The sequence below is a fragment of the Bos grunniens genome, chromosome 19, assembly GCF_055505025.1.
Source record: "Bos grunniens cultivar Pamir isolate PY7600 chromosome 19, Bosgru_T2T1.0, whole genome shotgun sequence".
In the NCBI taxonomy this organism is placed as follows: Eukaryota; Metazoa; Chordata; class Mammalia; order Artiodactyla; family Bovidae; genus Bos; species Bos grunniens.
This window is the reverse complement of record NC_141183.1, coordinates 40,603,732-40,625,293: the sequence shown is the minus strand read 5'-3', so window position 1 is coordinate 40,625,293 and position 21,562 is coordinate 40,603,732. Positions and strand designations below refer to the sequence as shown.

At 39.4% G+C, this 21,562-nt stretch overlaps 1 protein-coding gene across 6 annotated transcripts in view; it reads right to left on the bottom strand.

Moving 5' to 3' along the window:
* SMYD4 (SET and MYND domain containing 4) overlaps window positions 1–21,562 on the bottom strand; it is a 39,455-nt gene that overhangs the window by 8,038 nt on the left and 9,855 nt on the right. For 4 of the 6 annotated variants that reach the window (XR_015146929.1, XM_086355584.1, XM_086355581.1 and 1 more), the window contains exons 3-5: window positions 15,786–15,930; window positions 10,927–11,016; window positions 8,386–9,550 (exon numbers count right to left, since the gene is read on the bottom strand). Coding sequence is in view for 5 of the 6 variants with exons in the window: in XM_086355584.1 (XP_086211710.1) it covers window positions 8,386–9,550; window positions 10,927–11,016; window positions 15,786–15,930 (1,400 nt within the window). In the remaining variant the exon portion in view is untranslated. The remainder of the gene's footprint in view (window positions 1–8,385; window positions 9,551–10,926; window positions 11,017–15,785; window positions 15,931–21,562) is intronic. The other 2 variants (XM_086355587.1, XM_086355586.1) reach the window with 1 other exon arrangement.

The window sequence follows — 21,562 nt, the reverse complement described above, 5'->3', positions numbered from 1 at the left end:
AATGGGGTGTAGGCACATATGAAATAAAGAAAATATAAACCATCAAGTGAAAATGTTCTAGAAAGGAAAACATTAGCTATAGGGCTAATACTGTCTCTCTGCAGACAATTCTATTACCTGCTGCTGTGGAGAGCCAGAATTAGAACAAGTAAATAAAACTCACAGGGAATCCAAATGACTCCATTTTAGTCAACAGTTCTACACTGTATTGAAATCTTTCATTAGTCCGTCTCCTAAATGCATAACTGATTTTAGTATCCTTCCCCCCGCCTTGTCCAAGGCCTACCTTCTGGTAAATGTGCTAATGAGCAGTGGAAATGCTAAAAGGTAAGGAGGCCGCAGGAAGGAGCAGCACCGGGCACAAACAGTTTGTAGTCTGAATAATCAGCCTCTGCATAATTAAAAGTTGACTTGCATTGCCAACTACTGATAACTGGCAATCTATATTAGAACAGCTGCTAAAATTTTCCCAGAAAAAAATTATCACAATGCCGTGAGTAATGCCAGCTTCGTGAATTATTTATGGATTATCCTCTGACAGAAGTAGGCCCAGCAACTGAGTGGGGTGAGTATTTTATGTCAGAGTTGAATCTCTCTCTAATTATCTCGACAAAATTAAGTATTGATTTTAAAAGTTATTCAATATTTTGCATTAGTCATCTATTAGCAGAGATCAGAGAAAGTGAGAATGTGTAGGTACCTTAAGCAAATCTGTTGACATTTTGTGTACAGAACAAACAAAAAACAAAAAAAGAGGGACCGATTCTGTATCTTACGGAAAGGGCAGCTCACTAATATCCTTAGTACACTTAAAATGAGATTCAAGTAAAGAAAAAACATTCATTTATAATACTTTTGGAATATACCTCTCTTGGCAGATATTTTATGAAACTTCATAAAACTTATGGCAGATATTTATGAAATTTCTGTGTAAAACAAGTCATCAAGGATCCCCACGAAAGGTAGATTCCCAGTGGCTGAAGAGTGAAAGGGCAGTGAATTGACCTGAACCTCTGCAGAACTTCATTAATCCCCTTTATGACCTGAACCCAGACACACCATGAATATGCCAGTTTTACCCAGACAGATCTGCACATACGGAAGTCTGGAGTTTCATCGGTGGCCAGTTCTATTCCTTCAAATAAGTGCCAAAGAGAGGTTCCTGAGGAACTATGATTAAATAGGATTTATGCAAAGATAATAACATACATTTTTATAGGTTTTTGTCAAAATCCATCCAAGTTAACACTTTAATCCTTCTTCTGAGCTACTGATGAAACAGCTGCTAATGAAATTCAATGAGAACACTAAACTGGGAGGTGTTGGAACCCCAAAGAAATAATAAAAAGGAATGAAATAAGATTAGAAATATTAGCAGACGGAGACAAAATTAGATTGACTTCAAAAATGAAAGTGAACATTGCTCGTGGGCGTGTTAACTGGTACAACTTTCCTGGAGGGCAATTTTGCAGTATGTATCAAGTGCCTTAAAAAATGCTCTTATCATGTGAACTTTTTTTATTGTTTAAAGAAACGAAATTACAGAAGAAACACATGGGAGTCCGAAAAAATTTACAATCTGAAAATTACAGAGAAAATAACATCATTTATAATACTCTCAGTCAGCTATAAGGTTTTGGAGCATTATATAAGTTTTCTTTCTAGCCCTAAATATGGAATTTTTAACGTAACTAGCAACATGAGAAACTTCACTTTGACTTTGCACTTTCATGCATTGGAGAAGGAAATGGCAACCCACTCCAGTGTTCTTGCCTGGAGAATCCCAGGGACGGGGGAGCCTGGTGGGCTGCCGTCTATGGGGTTGCACAGAGTCGGACACGACTGAAGCAACTTAGCAGCAGCAGCAGCAGCAACATGGTACACATAGTGATTTGTAAGTTACTTCTCTTCACTTAGTATGTCATGGCCATCTCTTTATACTCTAACCTGAGATATATACTATAATTAAAAAAAAAAACAAAGCAACTCTGCCAATCTGATAGGGAAAAAAATGGTTATCTTGCTTAAATTACTAGAGAGAGGTTAGAAATGATCATCTTTATTACTACTTTGATAAAGTGCTTGCTTATGTATATATAAGATTTAACTTATATACCATAAAACTCACCTATTTTAAGTGTAATTCAACAATTTTAAGGAAATTAATCTAAGTTGTGCAACCATTACCGCAATCCAGTTTTAGAACATTTCCATCACTATGTCCATTTGTAAAAGTTGACTTTAAGAGTTGCACAGTTGCTGGAAATGTTCTCATTTTGTCACTCACGTTCTCATTTTTCTTTATGGGTTTTGGGGGGTGGGGAGTGTTAAATCGACAACTATTTCATTTCTTACAATGCTGTGTGCCAACAACTTTGCTTGAGCTCAGCTGAATATTTTTTCTGCTAGTCTTGCCTGGGATTACCTTTAGGATTACAACCATCTGCATGTGGTTTTTTGAGAGGCTAGCCCAGGCTTGTTCACAGTCCACATCATCATTTTAAGAATTAACAATCGCAGCTGCAAGGTCTCTTAAGGCTTAGATTCATTAAGTCACATAACATCACTTCTACTGCACTCCACTGATCAAACTGAGGTTCAGCAGGGGGAAACAGGCTCCACCTCTGGATGGGAGAAAAAGCAGTGTCAAGTTCAAATGGAGTAAACATATAAGGATGGGACCACAGAAATTGTGGTCATGTTTGCAAACAGCCTCCCCTAGAGGCCTGGAGATTCACCTAGTCCTCTCATTATCCGTATCAGAGTAATGACCCCCACAGAGGTTGAGTAACCCGCCCAAGTTCATACTGAGAGTTAGTGGTTAGAGTGAGAGAACAGGAACTCACTGTTCCCCATCCAGCACTCTCATTCCTTCAAGGGCCTCTTTCACCTACATCTGCTATCTTCTTTTCTGATTATAGTGTTTTTGAAATTTGGCATTTAAGTTAAATCTAGCTATCTTCTAATTACCGAAATTTGGTATTATACACTTTAGAAAGCTTCTCTGACCAGCCTAAAATTATGTAAAAATTCACTTATCTTTGTCTAGATATTTTATGGTTTAATTTTTAAATATTTAATTTTTTAACGACTTGAGGAAAGACTCTAATACTTTTGGGGGGCTACCATATCAGTACTATATTGCTTTTAATTATTGTAGCTCAATGCTGATAGGAAATCTAGTAGTACTAAGTCCCTTCAGTACTTTTTACAACAAATAGGCTATTCTTACCCAGTTATTCAAGAAGAACTTTAGGACACTGTCAAAGTTTCAGAAAAATCCAATCGTGATTTCACTGGAAATGGCATTATACTGATTAGGTCAATGCAGGGAAATCAGCATTTTTACATTTTTTAGTCTTTCCTTCTCAGGACATGGCATGTGTCTGCATTTATCCAAGCCTTCTTTTATATCTTTCCAAATTAAAATATCCTTGCATTTCTGGAAGAGATTCTACTTGGTGATATATGATTGTTCCTTTAATAAGCTGCTGGATGTGACATAGCAGTGATTTTTTTTTTTTCAGGGTTTCTGCATCTATATTCACAAGTGAGACTGGTCTATAGTTTTTATTCTGGGCTTTGTAAAATGAGTGGGAAAAGGTACTAGGTTGTACCCATGTCCTGGAAGAGTTTATAATGTATAAAAATGATATAAAGTATCATTATATTTTTAGATATTTTTATAATGTTTATATTGTATAAAAAAGATAAAAATATCTTTCTGTTCCTTGAAAGGTACTTTTTAAAAGGTAGCTAAATGTGTTCCTTAAAAGTTTTAAAGAACTCACATAGAAAAGAGTGGGTCTGGCTTGTTTTTATGGAAATATTTTGATAACTTTTTCAATTTCTTCCATAATCATTGGACTTTTAAAGCATTTTCCTCCCTCTGGAAAAATTTAGGCAATTTCTATTTTTCTACAAAGTTGTCTACTTAGTATTTTCAAATTCAATAATCTAAAGTTGTACTAAATATTTGCTATAAACTTTAAAACAAATTTATATTCTTGGCTAAACCCCTTCATTGTTTCTAATTTGGGGGCGTTTTCCCCTGCTGCTGCTGCTGCTGCTGCTAAGTCGTTTCAGTCGTGTCCGACTCTGTGCGACCCCATGGACGGCAACCCACCAGGCTCCCCCGTCCCTGGGGTTCTCCAGGCAAGAACACTGGAGTGGGTTGCCATTTCCTTCTCCAACGCATGACAGTGAAAAGTGAAAGTGAAGTTGCTCAGTCATGTCCGACCCTCAGCAACCCCATGGACTGCAGCCATCCAGGCTCCTCCGTCCATGGGATTTTCCAGGCAAGAACACTGGAGTGGGGTGCCACTGCCTTGGATTTCTTACTTAGATTTGCCAAACTTCTGTCTCTATTAGGAACCTGTAGACTGTATAGCCTGTGTGCCAAATCCTGCCTGCTGCCTCTTCTTTGTACATATGTGGCCTAAGAATGGCTTTTGCGTTTTTAAAAATCATTTATTTTTATTTTTGGCTGCCCTGGGTCTTCGTTGCTGTGCACGGGGCTTTCTCTAATTGCGGGGTGAGCAGGGGCGACTTTCCAGCTGCAGTGGGAGGGCTTCTCACTGCGGGCACTTCTCTTGCTGCGGTATGTGGGCTCCAGGGCGAGGGCTTCAGCGGTTGCGGCCCACGGGCGTAGCTGTTCCTTGGCATGTGGAATCTTCCAGGACCAGAGATCGAACCCATGTCCCCTGCACTGGCAGGTGGATTCTTAACTAACCACTGGACCATCAGGGGAGTCTGGTGCTTACATTTTTAAGTGGTTCAAAAGAAAATTCTCATGAAATGAAAATTGTAAGGAATTCAGCGTTCAGCGTCCATAATAAATTTTCATTGGCGCCCAGCCAGGCACATTCATTTGTGTGCTGTTTATCATCGCTTTCATGCTACAAGTGCGGCTGAGTGGCTGCAGAAGAGACCACGTGGTCTGCAAAGCCCGGGCATTTACTACCTGGCCCTTTACAGAGAAAGTTGGCTAAACCCTGGTCTATAGGACACAAGCTTTGATGACTATATCTCTGAATTCCCTGTTTTATTATGTTATCTTGGTTTCTATATCCTTATTTTTAATATATTTGATCAGAGGGGCATATTAAACTTTCTTATAACCATGGAGTTTTTGCCAGTTTCTCCACGTATACTCAGTCACTTTTGTTTTACAGACACAATCTCTATGTTCCTGAGAGCTAAGCTTGATGATACATTTCAGAAAAGTCTTCTTTACAAAAATAAAGTGCCTCTTTGTTTTACTAGATATCTTACCTTGGGTTCTACTGTTTTATATTAATACCCTGATTTGCCTGTGATTCCCGACATGTCTTGCCCAAACACTTCATGTTGTTTCAAGAGTCACTTGGAGGAAGGCACGGCAACCCACTCCAGTGTTCTTGCCTGGACAATCCCATGGACAGAGGAGCCTGGCAGGCTATAATCCATGGGGTCGCAAAGAGTTGGACATAACTGAGCAACTAGTACTTTTTGTAAACAGAATATAGTTGGATTTTAATCTTTTTGACCCATCCTAAAAGATTCATTTAATAGAGTTTAGTCCATTTATATTTACTGTTTAAGACTCATTTTTATAATTTTCCTACCTTTTGCTCTGTGAACTATTTTTTTGAATGTTTCTCATTTCCCTAGAATGAAGGGAAAGGTATACAACCAATTTTAAATTTACTAGAATAATGTTACCACAGTGCGAATATGTGTTTTTAATTTTAAAAATACAGGTATGTTCAAAGAAAGCCATAATCACCCATATTTCCACTTTCAGAATTCATCACTGCTAATTAAGATTTTGGTATTTTTACTTCTAGTGTTGTTTTTGACTAATGTATATACAGTTAAAACATAAGTAAGAATAAATCATGCATAAAATACTAGAACCTCATAGATGAAGACAGAGTCTCCTTTTCCGATCACTTCAGGTGACCAGTATTATGGTACGTATCTAGTCCTTTCTAGTCTTTTTCAGCCACAGAAGATACAAGTGTTCCTGACCATACATATTCTTCCTACCAAAATTCATTCTTAACAACTTGTGAAAAATTTTACCCCAAACTTGCCGTGTAAATAAAAAATTGACTGCAATGCAATACCATGAACAGGGAACAAAAACATTTAGGCGATGACTCTTTGACCATAAGGGGAGGCCAGTGAAGGAGGGCAGGTGGAAAACACGTTCGTCCCTCTGGCTTTGCCATCCTGCCTCAAGGACTCAGCCTGAGTTAGTGGTCGCCACTACTGTTTTTCGCAGACAACAGTTTTCACAGTTTTGCAAGCTACTGACATTTATATCTTTTTTGTATGTTCTACTCAGTATTTTAGAGGCAAGACATAATAGAATCAAGAGGTGGTATCTTTCTGCTGTATAATCTGGAAGCTCTATATACTATTTTTTATATTCAGAAAAACAAAACAAAATGAAAACAGTATTTTTTAAAATGCCAGTGAATGTACCCGAGGGAAAACACAATTCTGGAGAAACACTCAACAGATATATTTTAGAAGGTAGCAATGGCTCAAAGCAGCAAAAGGCAGAGAGGAAAACGGAGACTGGCTTGCAGTGTGATTCTGTTGTATCATGGGATGAGGCCAGTGCTATTTTGGGATGTTTCCTGTGCTTCAGGATGGGGAATTGAGTCCTGCCCCAAAATATGTCCAATGAAATAACTATACACTGTATAACTTGGCAGCTGAATTAAAATTAGAGATAAAAAATATAAACAAAAGGTTGACAGGATTCTACATTACCTCGTGTGAGACAATCAAAAGAGCTAAGCATATATAGTTCAGTGAAGCCACATTTAATATCTGCCTATAAATACTAGGTGTAGATATGACCTCATTCCTCCCCTCCAGAGAGCTAATTAGGAAATTGAGAAAAGTATCCTGAGCTGACTGAATTGAAACACACTGTCTGCTAAAATGGAGATCAAACAACAGAAATGTTGGAAACACCATTTCTTTGCTAATAACAGTATCTGTTGTCAGTACAATCATATTAGAGGTGGCACTCAGGATGCTGGGCACAGGTAACCTCCCCATCTACCTTAACAGCCTCATCTCCAGGGTCTAGTTCAGGAAAACAGGGCTAGGCTAGTCTGTGTCTAGCAATGGCCCTGAGACCAAAGGCAGCCCAAACCCAGATAAGGTAATCCATGTTTGATTAGAAATAGTCATACAGCCCTGGAGAAGGCAATGGCACCCCACTCCAGCACTCTTGCCTGGAAAATCCCATGGACGGAGGAGCCTGGTGGGCTGCAGTCCATGGGGTCGCTAAGAGTCGGACACAACTGAGCGACTTCACTTTCACTTTTCACTTTCATGCATTGGAGAAGGAAATGGCAACCCACTCCAGTGTTCTTGCCTGGAGAATCCCAGGAACGGGGGAGCCTCGTGGGCTGCTGTCCATGGGGTCGTACAGAGTCGGACACGACTGAAGCGACTTAGCAGCAGCAGCAGCAGTCATACAGCCCACTATAGCAGTATTGCCTGAAAAGCTGTGCTGGGCCAGATTCCTCTCTTGGAAATTTAAAACAGAAGAATGGAGGGAAAAATCTGTTGGCTGAAGAGAAGAGATAAGACTAGCTGTGTCACAGGAGTAAGTTAAGATTCTGATACTTTAACTACAGACCCTGCTCCGTCTGCAGTCTTGTTTGTCGTGATTGTTTTGTCTAGATTGTTTGAGCTTTCCTTCACAATAAAAAATTAACAGTGTAGGATTTCCCTGGTGGTCCAGTGGTTAAGGATCTGGCTGCCGATGTAGGAGACATGTTTGATCTCTGATCCAAGAAGATTCCACATGCTCTGTGGCAATTAAGCCTGTGTACCACACCTACTGAGCCCTCGCGCCACAACTACTGAAGCCTATGCACCCTAGAGCCCATGCTCTGCAACAAGAGAAGCCACTATAATGAAAAGCCTCTGCACCACAACTAGAGTAGCCCCTGCTCACTGCAACTAGAGAAAGCCTGTGCACAGCAATGAAGACCCAGCACAATCATAAATAAACAAAATTTAAAATAAAATTACAGTTAAAATTAAAACAAAAATTAACAGTGTAACAGAGTTTTTTTTGGGCAGGGGATAGGATTTTTAACTTTATTTTTAGAAATAAGCACATCAGCTTCACAACTCTGTAATGTTAGGTGAGATTAAACTACCCATTTTACAGATGAGAAAGCTGAGGCAGAGTAGGATCAAAGTAATTTAAAGTCACAGAGCTTCTCGATGGCATAAGCAGAAGACAGCTGTGTGTTCCCTTAAGCCACTGACTTGACTACTGTTCTCTTTTACAGTTCTTTCTCCACTGTAAATGTTAGCTCTATCAAGAACAATATTGTAAGGCAGAATAAAGAGGTTTCCTCTTACCTGTTTGCTGGATGGTCGTTATTGCCTGAGCATTACACTGCAGCTGTAACATGTGTCTCAGCATAGCCACTCCCCAAACACTCAGCTCTGCACACAACACAGGAGGCTCTGCAGCTTTCAGCTTAGTTGGTTTCAGATCTGTTGTGAAGGCCTGTAAACCAGCTGCTTCGAGCTGCCTGCACAATGCAGAAACACTTAGAGCACAGAGGAATTTGTGCTCAGGGCTATGGTTTTCAGTATGGGGTAAAAGGTGGAAGATGGCATTATAATTCCTTTCATATTTCCCATTAATATCACATCCAGGAATTGGGGTCTCAACTGCTTTGTCCTTTTTGTCCCCCTCTCCTCCCAGGTCATATTTGAGTGTCTGCACCGGATTCTTGCTTTCAGGTAAGCAGATGCCCTGGTTACTCATCTCACCACAGAGCTTCTTTGTGACTTTGCCAACATCCTCAAACCTAGCTAAAAGAGTCGACCTCAGGGCAACATGACAAAACAAACCCAGTGTGAGAAGCAGAGCCCCCAGAGAACACTCCACACTATGGTAGCGATCCCAGGCCTGCTGCATACACTCCTGGCTGCAGTACTTGGCATAGCTGCATCCATCACAGGGAACCGGGGCCAGAGTGTGCCTCAGACATCGGTGACAGTGAAGGTCCCCATTGGTAACTTGGATGTCCCACTTGCTCTCCAGGCCACGAGGCCGCAGTGGCACTTCTCCTGGGTTAAGGACACTCACAAAAGCATCCTCTTTCACCAGAAGCTCTCCTGGGAGGATATCTTTTGTGGCAACCAGATAGCGGCCTTTTAAAGGGTCTATATGTAAGCTGACAGAGGACGAGGCACCAGGAATTTGTTCATTCTCTTCCCTTAGGTCCACACCCTCAAAGGTTTTGGTTAGAGCCTCTGGGAAGATTTCTGGGAGATTCTCCTTTTCTTGTACCTTCACTTTCACACGACAGAGGGTTCTCTGCAGAATCTGAAACTGGGAAGCTGAGAGAGTTGGCTTGGCAGCAAAGCTACTTTCAAGATCAATGATGGTCTGGCTTGCCTCCTGTGGTCTCCCCAGGGTCACCAGACACTCTGCCTTACGCAACAGCAGCTTGGGTTGCAGTCTTTCTGGATACCCATGGGTCTGTGCTCTGACGATGTCTTTAAGGCATGTCTAAAAACAGAAAGTAGATTCCCAAATGACCATTAGTCCCCACTCTATAAAATATTCACTTGGAAGTCTTAACAAAAATCTACAAGTGAGTGAAGGATTATTAAAAATAGAGCAACTACAACCCTGTGCTTATTTCTTTAAATCATATTGTACTGTGATCTTTTAGTTTAATGATTAGAAATACATGCTGAAGGTATTATGTTTAACTGTCATTAACTATTTTTGATTCTAAGGAGAAAAGTTTTACAGACAGAAGAGGCATATTATGGTGATTAAGAGGGCATCCCAGTACAGACTCCGCCTCTTACTAGTTGTATGACCTTGTGCAAGTGAATTAGCTTCTCAGTGTTTAAGTTTCCACATCGGAAAAAATGGGGATAATACCTCACAGGATAGAAGTAAAGACAAAAACAAGGTAATATACCTGATGTGTTAAAAAGATGCCTGGAACACAGTATGTGCTTAATATATGGGAATCATTATTGTAAGAAGTAATAATATAGGGAAGACATAAAGGGCTAAATGCTTCACAAGGTCTTCCCATCGCTGCCTTCAGTAGCCCAGGCTTTTCTTGCTGGGGGACTGGAGTTAGATTCTTGCTCTCCTCTTTTGGACCAAAGGGCTTAAGCGTGAACTTGTGATTACTCAGATAGCTCTCTCCCCCACCCCCGCCACTTTTCCAGTTTTGGTTGTGCTGGGTTTTCGTAGCTGCTCAGGTTTTTCTCTAGTTCTGGAGCATAGGGGCTACTCTCTAGTTGCGGTGTGAGGCCTTCTCACTGAGGTGGCTTCTCCTGTTGTGGGGCACAAGCTCTAGGGCTCTCTGGCTTCAGCAGCTGTGGCTTCTGGGCTCTAGAGCATAAACTCAGTAGTTGTGGAGCACGTGGGATCCTCCCTGATCAGGGATCAAACCTGCATCTCCTGAGTTGGCAGACAGATTCTTTACCACTGAGCCACCCGGAAGCCCTACAGGGATATTCTTAAACCTGCTCATCTACTTATTAAAAAAAAATAAATAACCCAAACAAATAAAATAGTTTGCAAACACTTAGAACCTAAAGCATTATTAGCAGTAGCTGTGTGTATCACAATTGATCTTAACAACTGAGCACTGCTGACCCACTGGAGAGAGTCCATGGCCCTGGGGAACGTGCATGTCTCTTTCCTGCCAACCAACACCACCCTACATAATAATCTGTGACAAGTGAAGTGAACTATGAGAAAGAACAAGTTCGGGAGGATATCGATTTGCTTCTGGTTCAACCAGTTGCATAGGGCCCAGTTTTAGTGTTCTGAGGTGGAAGCAAGGATGAAGGTCTAGTCCCCCGGGGAACCCCCTGCAGATCCTCTCCAATCACACCAGGCATTCTGATACTCACTTCATACTGACCCAGGTGGAAGAGGGCTGCAGAGCGATTGGCATAACACAGTGAAATGTCCGTAGAGCTGGGCCCCGAATGCGATACTCCCTGAAGAACAATGAACCGGTTAAGGTATATACATGGAAACTAGCATCTTCAGAGTTTTTTTTTTTTTTTCAGAGAACAGGGGCTCTGCTACAAAACACTGTATACGATTGGGAAAGTTACTGGATCTCTTTGTGCTTCATCTGCTTCATTTTCAAGTACCTTAGAGCAGAGCTGAGAAGATTAGGTGAGGAAATAAATATGTGAAGCACTTTGAAGCCAGCAGCTTCAGACACAGGGTCGGCCACAAGACCACACTCAAGGTAAACAAAAACTGAGGAGTATAACCTGGCACATAACAAAGTGTGAGGAGAGCAAACAGAAAGTCACACAAGAAGAAACACTAATGATACGTGGGAAACAATTCCTAGACAGATAGTCAAATACATGAAAATGAAAGCAGACAAAGGCTGCTTTTTTCTACCACCAAATTGGCAAGGAATAATCATAAAGGTGGCGTCTCCAATCACTGGAGAAAAGATTGGGATTATTCAATGAAAGTACTGGGACAAGTAGCCACTGAGGAAAAATAAAGTTGGTTCTCAACAGATGATAAAACTTTCATTAGGATAAATTCCCAATGGATCAAAACCTTAATGTGAAAACTAAAACTGTAAGAGCACTAGAACAGTCCAAAGTGATGCTGGAGTGAGAAATACCTTTCTAATTATGACACAAAACCCAGAAGTCATAAAAGGTTAATAAATGTGGTCACATAAAAATAAAAAATTTCTGTGGAGCAAAAACCAGTATCAAAAGACAAACATTGAACTGGAAAAAAATATTTGCAACTCCTATTATAGGCAAAGAGCTCATTTCTTTATGAACAGTCCTACAGATCAATAAGATGACAAGCAATAATTTAGTAGGAAAATAAGCAAATGATAGGAACAATTCTCACGGGAAACATAAACGGCCCTTAAACAAATGGAACATGCTCAACCTCATTCATAATCAGCAAAATGCAAATTAAAACTCTGCTGAGATGCTATTTTTCACTTATCAGATCGGCAAAGAGAAGTAAAATTGATAGGATACTCTGCAGGCATAGGAATGAGATATACTTTGTCTACATGGCTAGTGGGAATGTAAACTAGTTGCATGACTACTGAGGCGATTCAGCAATACATATATCTCTTAATATATACGTGCTGAGGCTTTCCAGTTGGTTAGTGGTAAAGAATCCACCTGCTGACGCAGGGGACGCATGAGACACAGGTTTGATTCGTGGGTCGGGAAGATCCCCTGGAGCAGGAGATGGCACCCCACTCCAGTGCTCTTGCCTGGAAAATCCCATGGGCAGAGGAGACTAGCGGGCTACAGTCCATGGGGCCACAAAGGCTCAGACACGACTGAGCATATACACTATATTTATATATGTATCTGTATCTCCACTGACCCAGCAATTCCTCTCCTAGGGATTAATCCTACAGATATAATCTCTTATCCTACACATATATGCAAAATAACATACATGAAAGGCTTCTCATCACAGAATTGTTTGAAGTAACAAAAGATAGGAAACAAATATTGATCTAGAAGACACTAATAAATTAACATTACATCCATACAAAGCAACAGAAGTGCAAAAACTGCAGTGCTTAACAGTGTGTGCAAAATTTTATTTACATAAAAAGAGTGCATGTGTGCAGGGGTGGCAGATTACTTGTATTTATTTGTGTTTGGTGAGGTACCTCTGGAAAAATACCTTTTAACAGCATCAGTGCTACTCACTTCTGGAGATGGAAACCAGGTGGCTGGGGAACAAAGGAAGCAGACGGCACTGTATATTCTTGCACCTTTAAAATTCTAGCTATGTAAGCACATTTCCTATGCCAGAATAAATAGGTAAAATAATGATAATAATACCATAATAATCAGTATTGCTTAGGATATAGAGAAATGAACATCCCATGTTCTGGTGGAAGGGGAGTAACTAGCTTTTTCCTGGAGAAAGATTTAGCATCAAGTGCCAAAGGCCTAAAAAAAAAAAATTACATTCAATTGACCCAGCAATTGCCCTTCAAGGAATTTATCCTGAGGAAATAATCAGGTGTGTACAAATATTTACATAGAAAGATGCTTCTTGCAGCTTTATGATACCAAACAACCTGCCAACATTAGGAGATGTTAAATCAAGTATAGTTCTCTGTAATGGAACACTAAGCCAGCCGTAAAAAATCATGTTCTAGCGGAAAATTTAATAACATGAGAAAACGGTCACAATAAATTGTTGAGGGGAAAAAAAGGTTACAAAACACTAAGTACAGCATTATCACAATTTTGTACAAGAAAAACATATTTTCAGAGGAAAAAGAGGCTGGCTGGATGTAAGCAAAAATGTTAACAGTGCTTATCACTGGTTATGGGATTTTTTTCTTACTCTTTATGCTTCTCTGTATTTTCCAAGTAAACATATATTACATTTACAGTCAGACAAAAATAACAAATAGTATTTCAAAAAAGAAAGAAAATAGCAACTCTATGGGAAAACGGCAAAGTACTATAATCACCAAAATACTAGCTTCATGAAAATAGGAAGGCTCATCTCCCTCTGCATTCAGAACAAATCTTAATTTTTCATCTGATTTTACTTTTTTTAGTTTATTTTCCTTGAACAACTTCCCTGTGATCACATTTATGACACGTATGCATGCAGCTGAAGAAAGATTAGCTCTGAAAAAGAACTATTAAGGCATTTATCAGTGATCATTACATCTAGTGGGTTTTAGTTCTTCGGCAATCACTAACATGTTATTCAGATAAATACTTTCTTGTAGCATCATAAAGCAGAGCTTTTATCAATTTTAGAAGATACTGCTGTTAGTCTGATAGCTGGAAAACTAATTCCAAACTTTAAGCATCGGTCTGTTTAAGATGCAGAGTAGGGGGTACCCACTTCAAAAGCACTGGCTTCCCTGATAGCTCAGTTGGTAAAGAATCTGCCTGCAATGCAAGAGACTCCGGTTCCATTCCTGGGTCAGAAAGATCTGCTGGAGAAGGGATAGGCTACCCACTCCAGTATTCTGGCTTGGAGAATTTCATGGACTGTATAGTCCATGGGGTCATAAAAAGTTGGACATGACAGAGTGACTTTCACTTTCACTTAAATTGCACACTAACTATAAATTGCACACTAACTATTTCAATAGACAAGGTTCACAGACCTGATTCAAGGGATTGATACATTCTTGCTTTAAACCCATATTTATTGCTAAAAAATTATGGAAGGAAGTCTCTCAGGAATTTTTTTCAAGTTCCTACTCTGGAAGCCTTCTCATACTGTTCATGGGGTTCTCATGAACAGTAGATCACAATAAACTGGAAAATTCTTCAAGAGATGGGAATATCAGACCACCATACCTACCTCCTGAGAAATCTGTATGCAGGTCAAGAAGCAACAGTTAGAACCAGACATGGAACAACAGACTGGTTCCAAATAGGGAAAGGAGTACGTCACCCTGCTTATTTAACTTATATGCAGAGTACATCATGCGAAATGCTGGGTTGGATGAAGCACAAGCTGGAATCAAGACTGCCGGGAGAAATATCAATAACCTTAGATACACAGGTGACGCCACTCTTATGGCAGAAAGCAAAGAAGAACTAAAGAGCCTCTTGATGAAAGACGAGAGTGAAAAGCTGGCTTAAAACTCAACATACAAAAAAACGAAGGTCATGGCATTTGGTCCCATCATTTTATGGCAAATAGATGGGGAAACAATGAAAACAATGAGAGACGATTTTTTTGGGCTCCAAAATCAATGCAGATGATGACTGCAGCCGTGAAATTAAAAGACGCTTGCCCCTTGAAGAAAAGCTATGATCAACCTAGACAGCATATTAAAAATCAGAGACTTTGCCAACAAAGGTCTATCTAGTCAAAGCTATGATTTTTCCAGTAGTCATGTGTGGATGGGAGAGTTGGACCATAAAGAAAGCTGAGCGCTGAAGAATTGATGCTTTTGAACTGTGGTGTTGGAGAAGACTCTTGAGAGTCCATTGGACTGTGAGGAGATCAAGCCAGTTGATCCTAAAGGAAATCAGTCCTGAATATTCATTGGAAGGACTGATGCTGAAGCGAAACTCCAATACATTGGCCACCTGATGCGAAGAACTGACTCCTTGGAAAAGACCCTGATGCTGGGTAAGATTGAAGGCAAGAGGAGAAGGGGACAATGGAGGATGAGATGGTTGGATGGTATCGCCGACTTGATGGACATGAGTTTGAGCAAGCTCTACGAGTTGGTGATGGACAGGGAAGCCTGGCATGCTGCAGTCCATGGGGTCGCAAAGAGTCGGATATGACTGAGCAACTGAACTGAAATGAACCTTAATCAAAGTTACACTGGCTATAAGCTAACCTGGTGGCTAGCCCCCAAATCCAACTTCTCTCTACATTGGGACTATCACACACTAACAGCCTCATCGGTTATTCAGACAAAAAAGGGCACACAATTCAGTGAGAGCTGATAGACACGGGTGAGGGAGGCCAAGGCGTCCAGTAAGGCTTGCTACACTTGTGCCTGAGGGAATACGTGAAGAGAAGTTTCTTGGTGGAATTTAGGACATATAATACAAACTCTCCTTTGTTTCAGAATATGAACAGAAACAGAGTTGTACCAGTTTTCTTTTTCAAATCCAATCCAGAATTAATAGACAAAGTTACTAGTGGCTATACCACTTGGCAAGAACGGTTCTGTCTTTTGAAGAAATATGCACTGTTGGATGGTTGAGACAGCTCCTCCTGCTTGGCTGGGGGTGGGTCTTACCTTAGAGTACAGCACTGCGGCTCCCATATAATCCTTCGCCTGAAATTTTTGGTTTCCTTTTTCTCTGTAGAAAAGGGAAGCGTCGGGGTCTTTTCCAACAAGGTAACCTCCAGAAAGCCTTTTTAAAAACATCTCATCCTCAGGTCTTCACGAAGAAAGAAAAAACAACAATGACAAAAAAAAAAAAAAGCACAGACTTGTTATTTCAAGGAAAATGAACGACTGCACCTGAAACAGGAGTGAGTGCCTATGAAACACTGGGACGCAAGAGGTTGGATGCGTTATGTAACGTGACTGGGGAAACCAGCTTCGGTCTCAGAGACAAAGGGACTAGAATTTCTATTTAGAGGACAGAATACAATTTATTTATTTGTTTTGGGGCTGTGCTGGGTCTTCACTGCGGCGCAAGGGCTCTAGAGCACATGGGCTCAGTGAGCCCACATCACGTGGGACCTTTTAGTTCCCCCGGCAGGGATTGAACTTGAGTCCCCTACACTGGAAGACAGATGCTTAACCACTGGACTTCCAGGGAAGTCCCGTACACTTTTTATTCTATATCTCATAATTACTGGCCAATAAACCATTCCTTGGATTAATGCATTATACAGAAGTTTGGGTGTGGAGAATGACATAATACACCAGAGTCTGTACTAAGACGTAGTCTCCACCTAAACTTTATTGAAAATACCTGGGTGAACAGCTGACAGAGGGGAGAGAGGGAGGAAGGGAGAGAGTGAGAAGAGGGAGGGGGAGAGAAGCCTGAAGAAGAGGAAGAGAGGAGATGAATCATAAAGTTAGTGTAATGAACTGTGAACATCTGGAGAATCTGAAAGAAGGGTGCTGCACAGCAATTCTTTACCTTATTTTTGCAAGAAAATCTGAAATTGTTTCAGTCTGCCAAGTGTTTAAAAGTAAGTATATGAATTTTCTAATATAGAAATATACAAACATACACCTTTCTTCCAATAAAGAAAAATAGTATAGAATAACCTAGCCTATGCTCTGACTATACAGTGCAATGAAACAAAATATGAACAGAATGGGAACTAAAAATCCTCTTAAGCAACTCTTGGGTTAAAGGGGAAATCAAAGTCAAAACTGCAGAATGTTCAGAAAACTATTTTTCAAATTTTTGTTTACAAAGATCTACCATAAGAAATACCTTTCACGTTGCGATTCAGTGTGATGCATCTGTGTATATCCGGAAATTTCACAAAACATTATCTTTCATTTAATGTCAAATATGGTTTTATTAATATTTAAACACAATATAAAAAAAAAAACTCAAAATAAATAACAGAGAAAGAAAAATAAGGAAAGATTTTATTTAATTCAGAAGGTGTGCCTGCCTGTTCAAAATTTATTCCAGTCCAGAAAATCTGAGGACAATAACCCACGCATATCTGATACACACAGATCCTATTCTTTGTTCTATTTGTTTTTGTGTTGTTTTAAATTAGGTTAAATCTGCAAATCCTATCCAAACAAAAAAGTTGTGATGAACAGTAATAACAGGAAAACTCTTCTTGCCTAACAATGACTATTCTTTAATCTTAATCCAAAATGATGACAAACTCAATGTTATTGTAATTGGTCTTCAGTGTAATTAAGAACTAAGCTGTAATAACTCATTCTTTCTTGCAGAACCAACTTTAACTCAGTAATTAAAAGTTTTGAAAAGCAAATGGATGGTCTTTTTTAATATTTCAAATTTTCTTTTGGAAGGTTAGGATAAAAAATGTGTGGAAGTGAGATGAAAAACGTTTTTCTTTGGGTGTGGGTGCACTCTGTGGCATGGTAGGTGTTAGTTCCCCACCCAGGGATTGAACCAGTGCCCCTTGCTGAGGAAGCTCAGAGTCTTAATGGATGGACCACCAGGGAAGTCCAAGATGGAACAATTTTCTAGTTAATTTTTTTTATTGTGGTAAATATTTTAAAAATTATCATTTTAACTATTTCAAAGTGGACAGTTTAAGTACATTCATAATGTTGTGCAATCGTCACCACTATCCATTTCCAGAACTTTTTCACCAGCCCAAACTAGAAGTCTGTACTCATTAAGCAGCAACTCTCTAGTCTTCCCTCCCTCCAGCCTTGGTAACCTCTATTATGCTTTCTGTTTCTATGAAGTTGTCCATTCTAGGTACTTCATATAAGTGGAATCATACAGTGTTTGTCCTTCTATGTCTGGCTTGTTTTACTAAGCATAGCATTCCCAAGGTTCTTTTTTTCACCGCTGAATAATATTCCATTGTACGTATATACCACAGTTTCTTTATCCATTCATCTGTTAGTGGACATTTGGGCTATTTTCACTCTTAGGCTATTGTGAATAATACTGCTCTGGACATTGGTGTGCAAGTAAATCTGTTCAAGTCTCATTTTCGGTTCTTTTGGGTATAAACCCAGAAGTGGTACTGCTGGATTCCATAGTAATTCTAGTCTAAAATTTGAAAAACTGCCATATTGTTTCTCATAATGGCTATACCATTTTACATTCCCACCAACGGTGAACAAGGGCTCCAATTTGTCTGCATCCTCACCAACACTTTTTAATTTTTTTTTGGATAGTAGCCATGTTAACGAGTATTAGGACAATAAGGTATCTTGCTGTCGTTTGACTTGCATTTCCCTAATGATTAGTGATGCTAAGAGCATCTTTCCATATGCTTATTTCATGTGCTTATCTTCTTTGGAGAAATGCCTATGCAAGTCCTTTGGCCATTTTTAATTGGGTTTGTTGTTGCTGTTCTTGAGTCTAGGATTTCTTTATACAGGATATTAATCCCTTAGCAGCTATATGATTTGCAATATTTTCTCCCATTCTGTCGGTTGCCTGCAGACAATTGCCAACAGAATAAATACTCTGTTGGTATTGCCACTTGAGGCACTAAATATTCCACTTTTCATGAAGTCTGATTTGCTTGTTTTTTCTTTTGTTGCTCATGCCTTTGGTTTCAGAGCCAAGAAAAGATGCCAAATCCAATGTCATAGGCTTTGGGCTTATGTTTTCTTCTAAGAGTTTTATAGTTTTAGCTCTTAAATCAACTAAATTACTTGAGTTATTTTCGAGTTAGCTTTTGTAGATGGTTTAAGGTAAAGGTCCAACTTCATTCTTTGGCATGTAGAGTCTAACTTGAAAGCAGATAGAAAGAACCAAGCTCTTTCCTCTAGCCATGCCTTCTCTTTCTAGAGCCCTAGAGAGGTAGAGCCTCTTATTAGCTTGATAGGCAAAGCAGAAAGGCCCAGCCCCAGCAGAGCGTACAGAAGATAAGAGCTGAGAAGCTATAGCTTAATAACTAGCATCCATTCACACGTGCATATTTTTTTTCCTGAAAATAAGTGCAGTCATCATGGAAGTTTACCTCTAAGTATTTCACCATGCCTCTGCTAAGAATAAGGACATTCTCCTATATCTTGATATTGCAATATCATTATCATGCCTAAAAAATTAACTCTAATTCAAATATCATTTAAAATTTCTCCATTATTCCTAAAATGTCTTTTTTTTTTCTTACCCCAACCTGATGCAGGATCAAGGTTCTAATTACTGCACTTAGCCATTATTTCTCTTTAGTGTCTTTTGATAGTTTCATGATTTTTGTTTTATTTTTCATGACTAAATTTTCTGAAGATTCGGGCCAGAAAAATGTTCTACATTCTGGTTTTGTCTCATTGTTTCCTCATGATTAGATTCAGATCAAACAATTTTTGCCAAGAGTATTAGTACATTATTAAATCTGTATACTTTTTGCTGTTTCAAACCAGGAGACACATAATATTAAGCAGTCAGTCCGACCACCACTGGGGATGCTGTTTGGTCATTTGATTAGTGACTGTTAGATTCCTCCAATATAAAGATAACTTACCTCTTGTAGTAAGTAACATTAATAAGTAATCTGTGGGGCTTTGAGGCCATGGGAATAATCTGTTTCCAGTGATCTTTCTTCTAATGGTTTGAGCATCCATTGATGATTATTGCCAGAATTCAGTTATTACATTGGGTGTTACAAAATGGTGATTTTCTAATTTTATCATTATTTTTAAACTTATTAATTAGCATTCTTATGTAAAGACAAATGTTGCCCCCTTTTCTTCTTTTACTTATGTATTTATTTGAATATCACCATGAACTTAAAAAATTCATTTTTATAAACCATTACCATCATCATACTTTTTGATGCTCAGACTGTCCTAAATTTGGACAGTGGAAACTCTCCAGACTGGCTCCTATGTTATTTTTATTTACATAAATCCATTAGTCTTTGAGCATTTCCTTGATTTCTGGAAAGTAGTCCAGCTGTACCAGTATAAAATCAAAACAAATGGAAAGGCAGTGAGTACAGATAATAACTCTGTTAAGGATTCCCTAGGACACTGCAGATTATCAGTGGGAGAGGTTCACTTGTCTCAGGAGGTCTTGATATTGACAAAAGGCATCTAATTGGAGAAAATATTCCTCAAAGACTGTAAATGGCAAAAAAGAAAAGTGCATGCCTGGCTTTAAGCTTTAAAGGCCCAATTCACATTTTCCTTTAACAGGCAAGCATATGGGAATTAGAAATTTAAATCTTTTTTGGTCATTTTAGATTATGATTGGCTAATTTTACAAACAGCTCTCCAGAACTAACTTGTTAAGTAAAGAAGTTTGGGGATGAAGTAGTGAGAGATACACAGAACAAATAAAAACAGAGGGAAAAATTAACTTCAGGGAAAACAAGAGCTGTATCAGAAAGGAAATGTAATTCAAAATATACTTTGTGGTTCACATGATATCTACAGAGACATAATGATATACACAGTGAAAACTGGTTTAACCAGTATCATATTCTATTAGCTATACAATTGTGGATCACAACAGACTGTGGAAAATTCTGAAAGAGATGGGAATACCAGACCACCTGACCTGCCTCCTGAGAAACCTATATGCAGGTCAAGAAGCAACAGTTAGAACTGGACATGGAACAACAGACTGGTTCCAAATAGGGAAAGGAGTACGTCAAGGCTGTATATTCTCACCCTGCTTATTAAACTTATATGCAGAGTACATCATGAGAAATGCTGGGCTGGATGAAGCACAAGCTGGAATCAAGATTGCTGGGAGAAATATCAATAACCTCAGATATACAGATGACACCACCCTTATGGCAGAAAGCAAAGAAGAACTAAACAGCCTCCTGATGAAAATGAAAGAGGAGAGTGAAAAAGTTGGCTTAAAACTCTACATTCAGAAACCTAAGATCATGGCATCTGGTTCCATCACTTCATGGTAAATAGGTGTGGAAACAATGGAAACAGTGACAGACTACTTTTTCGGGCTCAAAATCACTGCAGATGGTGACTGCAGACGTGAAATTAAAAGATGTTTGCTCCTTGGAAGAAAAGCTATGACCAACCTAGACAACATACTAAAAATCAGAGATATTACTCTGCCAACAAAGGTCTGCCTAATCAAAACTCTGGTTTTTCCAGTAGTCATGTATGGATGTAAGAGTTGGACTATAAAGAAAGCTGAGCACAGAAGAATTGATGCTTTTGAACTGTGGTGTTGAAGAAGACTCTTGAGAGTCCCTTGGACAGCAAGGAGATCCAACCAGTCCATTCTGAAGGAGATCAGTCCTGAATATTCATTGGAAGGACTGATGCTGAAGCTGAAACTCCAGTACTTTGGCCACCTGATGTCCTTGGAAAAGACCCTGATGTTGGGAAAGACTGAAGGTGGGAGGAGAGGGGGATGACAGAGGATGAGATGGTTGGATGGCATCACCAACTCAATG